The 13760-nt window shown below is 43.8% G+C and overlaps 1 protein-coding gene across 1 annotated transcript in view; it reads left to right on the forward strand.

Moving 5' to 3' along the window:
- The window catches only part of prf1.3 (perforin 1.3), a 10451-nt gene extending 5992 nt beyond the window's left edge, over positions 1-4459 (forward strand). The window contains exons 9-10 of the mRNA XM_073495049.1: positions 326-454; positions 4244-4459. Coding sequence (XP_073351150.1) covers positions 326-454; positions 4244-4459 — 345 coding nt within the window. The remainder of the gene's footprint in view (positions 1-325; positions 455-4243) is intronic.
- Positions 4460-13760: the final 9301 nt, after the last annotated feature.

A 13760-nucleotide genomic window follows, 5' to 3' on the forward strand; every position in this document is an offset into this window, starting at 1 on the left:
AAGACCATGATCTGTCTCAGCGTTCAGAGAAAGATCTGAGGAAGGAGTGAAAGAAAAAAGAGAAGGAGGACGGAGACAAGGGGGTTTCCTCCGGGCGTCCAGCCAGCCGAGTTCATCTCAAACATTAAAAGTCCATTTAAGATCTCAAGGCTGCGTTTAAGAGCTGCTGCCTCGTATATCACACACACACACACACACACACACACACACACAACACACACACACACACACACACACACACACACACACACATGGCTCCGTGCAGGAAGTCAGGAATGTTGTCAGATTAAAAGCTGTTTACGGATCTGTCTGTACCCTGTGTCAGGGTCAGGTCCAGGGTCAGGTCCAGGATCAGGTCCAGGGTCAGGTCCAGGGTCAGGTCCAGGATGAGTACTGCAGTAGTTCTGTAGTTACAGTGATGGAGGGAGTATTCAGAGCTGTTACTGAAGTGAAAGTACAAATACCAAACTGTTTAAATACTCCATTACAAGTAAAACATGTTATTTAGTACTTTTACTCAACTACTGTACTTCAGTGCAGTTTTCAGGCATTTTACAGGAGTTCCACTTTATATTTCTACTCTTCTACATTCAGAGGGAAATATTGTACTTTTTACTTCATTACAGCTTTAGTTACAAGTTACTTTACAGGTACGTGAAATTATATCAGTTTATAAAAAACAACATGATTAAAGATAAAAACCAGCAGCACTCAGATCCTTCAGTAAAAGTACTAATATCACACATACCCAGAATGCTAACGCTGTTAACAAACTGCAGGTTTTCACAATAAAGTGATGCACAAAGTTATGCAATGCATGATGGGTAATTATTTGGAATATTACAGTAAACTGCTGTGAATTTGAAGTAACTGTATAAAAAAAAGTAAAAATGTTGCATTACAAGAAAATACAGTAACTAGTCAACAGCAACATGCAGTCATTTATCTATAAACTATTCTGGCTTTACTACAAGGTGCACATGCTAACATGCTAACATGCTAACAGAATAACAAGATAACAACAAGCTAACATGCTAATAAGTAATATGCTTGGGTAAACAAGAAAACATTGCTGTAATGTTACTGTAAATCTACTGTAAATGTGTATATTTACAATAACAAGCAATGATTATTACATTACCATGATTACATTTACCATTTTAAGTTAAAATACTGTATTTTCACAGTAAAATAGTGCCTGGATGACTCTAGAAAAACAATATATATCGCTGTGATTTTCATTTCTTTACTGTCAAATAATTACAGTATCCTCCTGTGAACTACTGTATACACTACGAAACTACTTGTCAGTTATTATGACAGTAATTTACTGTAAAATTACAGTAATAGGTTTAACAGTGTACAAGTAAATGTAATCACTTGTAAGTCAGTCAGACACGTGTAGAGGAGTAGACGTATACAGTGACATGAATTTGAAGTACACCTGTAAACTTCAGGTGCTTCTGTTTCAGCGGCAGCAGCAGATTTAGGCCACGCCCATTTCAGCCTCTACAATTTTTCCACCATTTTAGATTTTTTTTAACAAACACGATTTTTCTGATCTCCACTAAACTGTTTAAAATCCACATTTAGATGGTTTTAAGTCAAAACTATGAGTTTGTGTTTGGATAGTGATTATTATTTGTCTGTGATTGGTTATCTAGTTTTGAAGGTGTGGCCTGATGTTCCTAACAGGAAGTAACTCTTCAGTGCTAAATCTTATTTAAACCAAAGTTTGCGATGTTGACGTGCGGCCCCAGGGGGCGCTGCAGGGACGCTTTCTAAACTTCTGTAAGAACTTTGCATATAATTTGAGTATTTCTGCCCTCTAGTGGCCATTTGGGAGAAATTCTGAAAGCCTGTTAAATTCCTACTTTTGTTTTCATTGGTTGTTTTAGTCATGTGACAAAGTGATGTCATCGTTCAGGAAGTCCTTCAGGTGTGTGACATGAGGTCTGAGCAGCTGTCTGATCCCGTCCTCTTGGAAACAACACATGTAAGTTAAATTTACATTGTACAGTTTATTATAAAACTACAGGAGTTTATTGAGCGAAGCGCCACAAATAAAACACTGTTATATTTCCTTAATGTTTGACTGAATCAGCGTCATCAGACAGTCTGTGAAATGTGGTGACATTCACCTGTAGGTGGCGCTACAGTGCAAATCAGATGTAACTGACTCTGCTAACAAAACAACAAAACTACACCAGAACAGTTTGTGAGAAATGAGCCATCGTTCAGTTCGTTCAGTCGCATTAACAGAAAACACGAGACAGAGTGAAGGAGGACGTGATGACGAAGAGGTGACGTTCAGAAACACATCGAGTCCTCCCTGCAGACAGGCGCTGGTTCTGTTCCTGGATCAGTTTAGTTTGTTGTCTTGTTGCTCGTTAGCCTGAAAAATACTTAAATACCAAAAGTAAAAGTTTGATAGAATAATATATATTACACTTTAATGTTGCAGCTGAAGATGAAGCTCTGTATTAACTGCTGGGCAGTAATCTAATAACACATCATCGTCTTTATTTATTGATCGTATAGATTATTAATCAGAATCAACAAAGTAACTGAAGTCATCAATCAAGTGTAGTCGAGTAAAAAGCACAAGATTTAGTACGGAGGACCAAATTTACAAAATCAAAAATTATTAAATGAAAGACTCAATAAATAAATAAAATGCTTTTAAAAGCACAAAATAAATGTAAATCTCAATTTCAAAAATGTGATATCACTTCCTGTTTTAATTTGCTTTTGTATTTATTTGCCTTTATATTTATCCCCTTATGTAATACTTTCTGAAGTTGTATTATTAATTAATGAAATTTTAATATTTTAGTATTTATTTCCCCAAAGTTATTTAATTATTCATTTTATATTGTTTTTTTATACATTTCTGCTTCATCGTACTAAAGACGGGCGCTCATTTAAATTGTGTCATAAATCAAAACAAATACATTTAAAAATGAAAAATGAAGATAAAAAATCAAATAGAAGCGTCAATAAATATGTGAATAAAGGAAGGTTATAATTATAATAATAATTTTTGCAGTATTTGATTGATCTAATATACATATACATTTTGTGAGACATTTATTTGTTTTGATTTTGGCAGTTTCAGTCTTCTATAGTAGTGGAAGTATAAAGAAAACTGGAAATATTAAATTTAATTAAAATAATTAATACATAGCAAACAGCATTAATACATGTTTTAATATGCTCCAGAATTTAATGATGATTTTGGCAGTTTTAGTTCCATATTATGGAAAATAAATATAATATGGAAATATTCAAGTAAAATACAAATACTTCAAAATTGTACTTAAGTACAGTACTTGAGTAATGTACTTAGTTACTTTCCACCATTAAAGTATATACATAATAAATATATTCTTAAATAAATGATTGATATATTTATACACAGTACATGTTGGATATATTTATACACAGTACATGTACATGTCTGTTTATATTTTCTATATTTAAGGACAGAATGAACAGATTGTCTCCCCCCTCCTCCCCCTCCTCCCCCTCCTCCCCCTCCTGATCCTCATTCACCTGAACACACTCGCCTCCCTGCTGCTGCTGCGGAGAGAGAGAGAGAGAGAGAGAGAGAGGGAGAGAGAGAGAGGAGGGGGAGAGGAGGGGGAGAGAGGGGGAGGGAGAGAGAGAGAGAGAGGGAGAGAGAGGGAGAGAGAGAGAGAGAGAGAGAGAGAGGAGGGGGAGGGAGGAGGGGGAGAGAGAGAGAGAGGGAGAGAGGAGGGGGAGGGAGGAGGGGGAGGGAGGGGGAGGAGGGGGAGTGGACAGGGCGGAGGAGCGGAGCGGAGGAGGGAGGGGGGAGGGGTGAGGCAGCAGCAGCAGGTAGAGATGGAGGGTGGAGGGAGTTGACGCATGCGCACTGGCTCTCCATCCCCTCCGCAGCGCCCCCCCCCCCCTCCCTCCCTCCTCTCTCTTTTTCTGCAGCATCAGTACCACACTCCCTCCCCTCCCCCCCGCTCTCTCCCTCCTCCCCCTCTCTCTCTCCTGGTCGCTTCTGCCGGGCTGCTGCTTTGCGCGCTGCGGGGCCACACTGCGACCGCACCGAGGAGGAAGAGGAGGAAGCCGCGGACTGACAGGGGGGCAGCCTGAGCCAGAGCGGCGGAGAGGCAGCGTTTAAAAACCGCAGCAGCAGCAGCAGCAGCAGCAGCAGCAGCAGAGGAGGGTTTGAACGCGCCGTCAGCGCTCGGATAAAAAAATCCCGGAGCAGCAGCAGCAGCAGCAGCAGCAGAAGGCGGAGACGCGTCACACCGCGCTCTTCCTCCCTCCATCACCGTGTCCGCTGCTCAGGGGAAGTGAAGAGGAGCTGAGCACGAAGAGGAAAAGCTCTCGTTGGGGGATCTCGGAGCGCAGAACGACGAACGGCGCGGTGTGTGAAGCCTCCCCCCCTCCCCTCCCGGACCAGGGCCGACTCTACGTTTTCTAGCAGCGCGACACCATGAAGGACCGCACGGCGGAACTGCGAAGCGTAAGAGCCTTTTCTTTATTTCATCCATGTTGGCCTCCACGTCCCCTCCTCCTCCTCCTCCTCCTCCTCCTCCTCGGCCTCCTCACCGCCTCTCCTCCGCTGCACCGGGCCGATAAAACCCGCAAACAGCCACATTAGTGCGGTGTGCGTGTGTGTGTGCGTGCGTGTGTGTGTGTGTGTGTGTGCGGAGGAGGAGGAGGAGGCTGAGCTGCGGCTCTCCGTCTTCATGCTGTGAATACAGAGTGATGAAGAGCTGCAGAGCGGAGCTGATGGAGGCTTTTCTCCCACATTTCATTGATTGGTGTCTCTGTGTGCGGGGATGTTCGGTTTGTTGTGCGGGGTGCACCGGCTGGAGGTCACGCTCTCATCCTCAGCGCCTCCATTTTCTCTCTTTTCCGCCTCTGATCGCCGATAATCACCGATATGTGCGCGCGTCTCGGCGGCTGCAGACGCAGAGGCCCTGCTCCGCTTTTCTCCGCTCATGCAGCGCTGCATGCATGATGGGAAAAAACGGGTTTGGCTTCAAATAATAAATAAATAAATAAATAAATAAATAAATAAATAAACGCTCCCATCCATGATAATGTGTCCGTGCATGCGTGCCTGGATGACCTGATGGAGGAGGAGGTGGAGGAGGTGGAGGCGCTGACTCTGACACGAGCCTCGGACCAAAATGCAGTGATTTTTTTTTCTCTCCGAGGCCGCATCCCGCAGCCCGCAGCCCGCAGCCCGCGCGCCTCCTCCCTGATAGAGCCGCGTGAGTGCGGGAGCGTCAGCGCCGATCAGCAGCATCGATCCGCGGCTGGATGGATGAATCAGGAGCGGAGGACGCGGCGGATTCACCTGCCGCTCCTCGCGCCCCTGTGGGGTGATAGTGAGCGGAGGGAGGGGGGAGGAGAGGGGGAGGAGGGGGGGGTCTCCTCATTGTACCACAGCCTCACCCATTTTATGACCGTGCGGCTCCGCTGCGGGTGAGAGCCGCGCGGAGGGTTTACCGCGTGTGCGGTGCGTTTTATTTTGTCCGAGCGAACAGCTGATGGAGGCGGTTTGGGCGGATTGAGGTGGGATTTTTTTGGGTGGAGGGGGGAGGGAGGGGGAGGGAGGGGGGGGGGGGTGTAACATCAGCTGCTCAAACTCTGCAGCAGCTCCACGCGCCGCCCGCCGCCACCACCGCCCGGGTTCAACCGGGTTCGTCAGGCTGAGACGAACTGAACACTCATCCATCACACCTCCATCCACCCATCCATCCATCCATCCATCCATCCATCCATCCATCCATCCATCTATCTATCTATCTATCTATCTATCTATCTATCGATCTTCTGATTGGTTTATTGGATCTCTTCATGAATTCATCTCATTGTTTCCTTTCGTTCCTCTCTGACATCTAAATATATCAGATACTATTGATCACAGCCTGATCAATAAATCAGCAGCTGAACGGTGTGTGTGTGTGTGTGTGTGTGTGTGTGTGTGTGTGGAGCACCGCCTGGAGTTTACCGCACTGCTGTCCATCCTCTCCTCCGTCTCTATCATCACTTCATCTTTCTGTCTCTTGTTCCTTCTGTCCTCCGTCTCTCTCGTCCCTCCATCCTCATTTCAGCCGTCCTCCATCTTCTCCACCTTTTCTTTTTTACTCATCTCTCCGTCCTCCTCCTTTCTTCTTCTTCTCTTTCCTCTTTATTCTCTTTTCTTTATTTCACCTTTCTGTCCCTTCTTTTCCTCCATCCTTCTTGTTTCCTTGTTCTTCTTCCAGTCCATCCTCCACCCTTCCTCTCCTCATCCATCCATCTTCTCTCCTTTCTTCTTTTCCTTTGCATCCGTCTCCATCTTCACTACCTCCTATCCACACGTCAATTCCTCACCTTGTTTCCTTTTTCCTCTCCTATTTCCTTTCCTCGTGTCACCTGTCCTCTTTCCTCCATCCCTCCTCCATCTTTTCCTCCGTCCCTCAGATTGTTTCTGTTTAATTCACATTTTCCCTCCCCTTCCTCCTCTCCTCCATCCATCCCTCTACAGTCGCCTCCATCTTCCTTCCTTTCTTCTTCTCATCTGCATCCGTCTCCATCTTCACTGCTTCATCCATCCTTCCTCCATCTTTTCCTCCGTCCCTCAGTTTGTTTCCATCCGTCCACATTTTTTAATTCGTGCATCAAAACGTCGAAACAACAAGAAACATTTTGAAAACTGTTTCCTGTCATGTAACTTAATCGTGACCTTTGACCGGAGCTCTTTTAGACAAACTTGTCTTCTTCTTCTTCTTCTTCTTCTTCTTCTTCTTCTTCTTCTTCTTCTTCTTCTTCTTCTTCTGTGGTGTAATGGCTCTGACTGGAGAATAAGCTCCACCTTTATCTCCATCCACCCATCAGATTCACGTTCACACAGCAGACGTTCAGTCAGGGTTGATATGGAAGAGTTCATCTAAAAATGGCGACATTTTGAACTAAGTTTGGTTGGAAACTTGACGCGTGTTTATGTCAGCTCTCCTCCATCCTTCCTCCATCCACCTCCCCCCCTCATCTTTCCCTCCTTTCTCTCCATCTCCATCCATCCATCACTTCTTCTCCCTCCTGATCCCATCCCTTACTCCAGCTCTCCTCCGTCCACCTCTCACATCTCGTTTCCATCTTCTTCTCCTCCCATCCCCCATCCCTCCATCACTTCCATCTTTACTGCCTCCTTTTCCTCATCTCTTGTTCCCCTCTTCACACGCCTCACTCCTTCTTCATCCATCGTCAGGTTTTTCTGTCTTTTCTGTCTCGTCCCTTCATCCTCTCTCTCTCTCTGCACACGCTCAGTCAGTCTGTGTGAAACAGACACCACAGAAGAAGAGTGCAGTCTTTGATGAATAAATCTCCTCGCTCCTCCGGTCAGCGTCCCTCTCTCCTGCTGTCGGCCATGTTGGAAGATCACTGGAGTGAAATCCGCCTCACGTAATCCTGCCGGTAACAGATGCTGCTGTATCATGCAGCAGCAGCAGCAGCAGCAGCAGCAGCAGCAGCTCGGTAGTAATAATTATATTTTTATGTAATCGTCCACATCACAGTGACGCTGGCTGCTCTCCTCCTCCTCCTCCTCCTCCTCCTCCTCCTCCTCGCTGCTGCTTCAGCTCCGAGCAGCTCCGAGTCTGAGCGAGTCTGAACGACCGCTGTGAGTGAATGAACCCTGCAGATACACAGAATAACTCTCAGTAACGCTCCTTCAAAGTGTTTCCATCACATCAGACATGTTTTACATCATCGTCCAGCCTCCTTCAGAGTTCAGGGCCTGTTCGTGAATATGAAACCTGCAGATTGAACATCAGACATCAAATGAATTTAGTTTCCTAAAACAAGTAGAAATGTTCTGTCTTCTCTGTGGTTCTGACGGAGAAACGCTGCCTCATTGTTGCACCTGCTGCAGGAAATGCTTGGTCATGTTAGAGCAGACGCCTCTGCAGCCGCTCGTGGAGTTTGACACTTTCATGTTTGTGTGACGTTTGAACGTGTTGAGTCGTTGCTGTGCAGCTCCTGACGGTCCGAGCTTTAAGATGCCGAATGTGTAACACCAACAGCTTCGATCAGAGCAGGACCGTCTCCTCATCTCCTCGTCTGTGTGCTCTCTTTTCAAATGTGCAGAAGAAAACACTAAAAATACCTGAAAAAGATTAAAAATAAAATCTGGTGGCTTTTAATTCAGATCTGGTTCTTCATGTTCATGTTTGGATCAGATCAGATTACAGTTCGCTGTCTGCACGGCTGTGACGGTTTGCTTCCTGCAGATTTTGTCATCTGCATTAAATGTACGACTGTTTACGTCTGCTGTGTTTTAATCAGAAGTACGTATTCGTTCAGTCCACGTGTGTTTCATCAGGACCTGAAAGCAGCTGCCTGCAGGGGATCAGCTGGCTGATGGTGCAGATAGATCGGTATCGTTGTGTAAATGTTGTCCGATACGAGGCGATCTGAAATGTAGTGTTTGAGACGGACAGAGATGTCGCCGTGAAGTTTATTGTTAAACTGTAACATATCCTGCCTCTGTGTGTATATCAGCTGATATATTAAAGGTGCAACATGTGAGAAAATGAGTTTAAAACATTCAGACATGATGGACAGAATGTGAACACACCTGTGTTGAAGAGATATCTGCTGAAGTTAGCATGCTAACAAGCTAGCCCCAGGCCCGAAAACCCTTTTTCTCCACCATCAAGACCCCAACGGTAGTCTGGCTAGCTGCATGGCTAACTAAGCTAACAGTAGCTAAAGTCATTGATGTTTAAACAGAATACAGTCAGCAGCAGTTAGCAGGTGCTCAGCTGATATGCTGCCTGTATTTGTTGGGAGTGTTGTCCCCAGTTGTGATGTACTGAACCTTTAATATCAGAATGTTTTACTTCCTGATATCAGAACCAGGACTGGACCCGCAAATCAATTATTAGTCAGACTGTTGTTTCCAAGAATGATCCATCTGTGTGTGTGGATCATCCAAACGTCTCTGCCTCGTCTTGTTTCTTGTTTTTAGCACAAATATTTTGGCCGTATCATCAAAGATGATTATTGTGAGTTGTGGTTTCAAGGCTGCGTGTCGTATTGTTTGACTGAATAAGTTAAGATCTGACACGTGTCAGTGTAGAGAAGACTTTTCAGATCCTGCAGATGATGGAGCAGTTATCTTTTGTTAAATCGTCAGAAAATTGAACAGAGTTTGGTTGGTGGCTGGTCAGAAATGTCTCACGTGGGCGTGTTTGTGCTGACACTGATGGACTCATGATCGACTGCCCTGCTTTACAAATACTACCAATACTACACCTGGTTTTGCAATAATAATAATAATAATAATAATAATAATAATATATTTAAATCTGAAATGTGTACTTTAACTTTTAATAATATATGTTTATTTGCTGGACTACATTTACTTCCTGTTCTGTGCAAATGGAGACAAAAAAGGGCGCTGTGTGTGTCTGTGTGTGTGTGTGTCTGTGTGTCTGCACCATATCCCATTTCAGTCTCATTGATTGGAACAGGAGGGGGCGGGGTTAAGTGGGGACATAATTCACCCTCGTACGGGTGATTGAAAAAAAATCCATGTGTCACTGCAGCTCACACACACACACACACACACACACACACACACACACACACACACACACACACACACAGAGCTTGTCACAGCTGTAAAATGAAATCATCTTATTTATCGGCGACTGTCGATCAGATGTGACCTCACATAACATCTGGTTCTGTTGGTTCTGACGTTCTGTTGTGTCATGTAGAGAAAATTAATCAAAAAACATTTTTTAAATCATTTAATTAAATAAAACAGTAAATTATTAATAAAGAAAAAATGTATTAAGTTTAAGTTAATTGATAATGAACATAATTATTTGCAGCCTTATAAGACAAATCTGTTGATTTCACTAAGAAACTTTATAAGAGAATGAAACTGATCTTTTAAAGTGTCGTCTTCTTCTTCTTCTTCTTCTTCTCCTTCTTCTTCTGTGGTTTAACGGCACCGACTGGAGAATAAGCTCCGCCTGCTGTTTATCTCCATCAACCAATCAGATTCACATTCACACAACGAACAGTCATCAGTCAACAGTCTGTCATTTCGAACAGTTCATCTAAAAATGGTGACATTTTGAACTAAGTTTGGTTGGAAACTTCACGCCGTCCTGCGTCGTCCTGCCGTCACCTCCTCCGAGCTTCCAGTGGACGGAGAGCCAGACGGTCCAAAATGGAGGATTAGCTGTGTTTAACTGAAGCTCCTCTGTCAGATATAAACTATTATTGATCCAATAATATAAAATAAAAAACAGTGACAGGAACGATTTTCCATAACTGCTATATTTGATTATTTAGGACATGTCGTTGGTGATATTTCTGTACTTCTGTACTCCAACGATAATAACTACAGCTGGAATATTGTTTCTTAAATAAAACCAGATTAAAATGAGCGTACAAAATAAATTACAACCTAATAATCTGATCAGAGTTATTGATTATCTGAGCAGGAGAACAGAGCAGGGTGTGTTCGGTGCCTGACGGTCGCTGTGGTTTGTTTTGTCCTCCTGGAGGCACCAGGTGTGTGTGTGTGTGTGTGTGTGTGTGTGTGTGTGTGTGTGTGTGTGTGTGTGTGTGTGTGTGTGTGTGTTCGCTCCAGTGTTTGTTTGGCTTTATTTACCCAGAGAACACACACACACACACACACACACACCTGCTGCAGACAGACGCCCTGCTGCTGTCGTCTCGTCTCTCTTTGTAGTTACTTGCTCAAGGGCACCTTGACACCAGCGGTCTGACACTTCCTGCTGTCTAACACTTTCAAATTAAAGTTCCAATGAGCTGCTGCAGTCTGACACTTCCTGCAGTTTAATGCTTTCAAATTAAAGTTATTTTGAGCCAGTGTCGTCTGAAACTTCCTGTTGTCTGACTCTGTCAAATTAAAGTTCTTCTGAATGGTTGCGGAGACTTTCACAGCTTTAGTTTTTGGTGTTTTGTTGTTTTTTGACGTTTTATTCTGAAACAAATCTTCACTAACGAAAAGAAAGCAGCAGATTTAATTTCCAGTGTTTAAGTTTTTTCCCCACACATGTTTTGAACTTTTCGCCATCTGTTTTATTTTGAAAGCAAATCAAACTTCCTGTAAAAGATAATTAGATATGAGGAAGTGAATGTGGACGTCTGGTTAGCATCTGTTAGCTCGTTAGCATCCTGTCCTGAATCTGAGTGATTTCAATGAGCCCTTTAGTCTTTATGTGTGCGGCTGCTGGATGTTTTGGTCTGAAGTCAACTTTGTATAGTGAGTTTTAAAGTGTTAAATGTTGGCGGGAAACGTCTCGCTGTGTTACAGTTTGTCCCAAAGTCCCAGATCTAGAGACGACGCAGCCGCAGTGACAAACAGTCTGCAGATAGTTTCACTGTTTACAGACGACTTACTTCTGTTCACCACTTTATACAAACAGGAAGTGATGTTGTTGAGAAGACTCTGCAGGGCGTCTTTGTGTGTTGCATTGTGGGAGAATTAACTTGTTTATATATGAATTATATATTTATCATATGAACACTGTGAACATCAGCTCGTTTCACCCTCTTTGCTTCAAACAATGAACAGCTCTCCTCATTTTAAAACATCAAGATCTTCATGTATTTTATAGTAAATGTGTATTTTGTATTACTGACTTGACGCTCACAGTGTTTGTTTCTGCTCTTCTCTTAATGTTTGACGAGAATACAGAGAGAGAATAAAGTACCACAGACAGTAAGCTCAGTAACAGACTGACACCAGAGATTAAAGATCAGCTGTCCTTCAGTGTAATCAGTCAGCTGCTCAGGTGATCAGCCTGTCGGTCACTCCTCAGGTTTGTTATTATTATTATTATTATTATTATTATTAATATGAGACTCAGTTTATCTTCTGAATATCAAACATGAAAACAGCTGAAAACACGTTTCTGACTGCAGGCTTGATGCTAATGATAGCTAGCTTACCAGTCTGTAGTGTGTGTGTGTGTGTGTGTGTGTGTGTGTCTGTGTGTGTGTGCCCGTGGCCATCCTTCAGCCAAGTCAAGGGCAAACCAGCATCACTGCCGGCACACACAGGAGGTCACTTTCACATCCTGACGTTACTCTTTGCTCGTTTAGTATGTTCTCTACGGTTCCCTACTGTTCATTGTTGTTCCCTACTGCTCTTTCTACAGTTCTCTACTGTCCTTTACTGTTCTTTTTAATTTTCTCTCCTGTTCCCTGTTGTTCCCTACTGTTCCATTCCCTATGGGTGTCTACTGTTCCCTGTTGTTTTCTAATTTTCCGTTCCCTATGGGTTTCTACTGTTCCCTGTTGTTCCCCACTGTTCCGTTCCCTATGGGTGTCTACTGTTCCCTGCTGTTTTCTAATTTTCCGTTTCCTATGGGTGTCTACTGTTCCCTGCTGTTTTCTAATTTTCCGTTCCCTATGGGTTTCTACTGTTCCCTGCTGTTCTCTAATTTTCCGTTCCCTATGGGTTTCTACTGTTCCCTGCTGTTCTCTAATTTTCCGTTCCCTATGGGTGTCTACTGTTCCCTGTTGTTCCCTACTGTTCTGTTCCCTATGGGTGTCTACTGTTCCCTGCTGTCCTCCCCTCTTCTGTTTCTGTGGTGGCTCTTTGAATCCGTCGATGTGTTTCGATCTGATTGGTTGATTGATGAGACGATCGACGTCCTCCCGTCAGTGTGAACACCTGCAGCCTTCAGTCTGACCCTCGTTGGAAAAGTGAAAATGTAACTGTTATATAAAATGGAGAAATATAGAAACTAGCTTTTTAGTGGAAAATAAAACATGTCGCTTTACAAATACGAAATAATACAAAATAATAATAGTTTTGCCACCAGAACTTTTTTAAACATATTCACACGTCTTTGTCCTTGAGTGTCCTCGTCTCTCACAACTGTCCCTACTGTTTCCAAAAGTCCACTTTCCAACACATCCAAAATGTCCTTGTGTGTCCTCACTTTCACTAAAATCTCAGGCTCCAAAAAGTTTTTTAAAAAAGGTCTCCGCCTTTAAACACGTTTTCACTTTCCAAAATATATTTTCTTTCCAAAAACTCATGATTCATAAAAACCCTAAATTTCAAAAGACGTTCTCGCTTTTTAAAAAGGCTCCTCAGATCCTCAACACACACCCTCCTCCTACGTAATATTGAACATGCAGTATCTGCTGACTGAAGAAAATCCTGTGTGTGTGTGTGTGCGTGTGTGTGCGTGTGTGTGTGTGTGTGTGTGTGTGGGCAGATTGGTCAGTAGGAGGCTGGTCATGTGATTTATGGCAGCATCTCCATTTAATGGCCCTGAGATTGTCCCTGCCCTCCTGTGTGTGTTATCTCTGCGTGTGTGTGCGTGCGTGCGTGTGTGTGTGTGTGTGTGTGTGTGTTATCTCTGCGTGTGTGTGTGTGTGCGTGTGTTATCTCTGCGTGTGTGTGTGTGTGTGTGTGTGTGTGCGTGTCCTCATGTATTATAGATGGACCCCTCCCCCCTCCACAGCTCAGCGAGCAGCCTCCTCTTCTTCTCTCTGAACCTCTGAGGCAGATTTATTTTGTTCGTCAAACATCAGGATATTAATTCATTAGTTCAACCAATCAGGCGGCAGCTCGTTTTAATCAATCCGACGCTGGAGAGGTTATTAAGAGGGCTGTTTTTTTGTTGTGTTTTTCGTTTGTTGAATACAGACCAGGTTCATCCTCGTCTCTTGTTTCCATGCGGTTGCAGACGGATGGCGGGGCAGTGATGTCACGATGATGTCAC

This window comes from Pagrus major, chromosome 23, assembly GCF_040436345.1.
Source record: "Pagrus major chromosome 23, Pma_NU_1.0".
Lineage (NCBI taxonomy): Eukaryota > Metazoa > Chordata > Actinopteri > Spariformes > Sparidae > Pagrus > Pagrus major.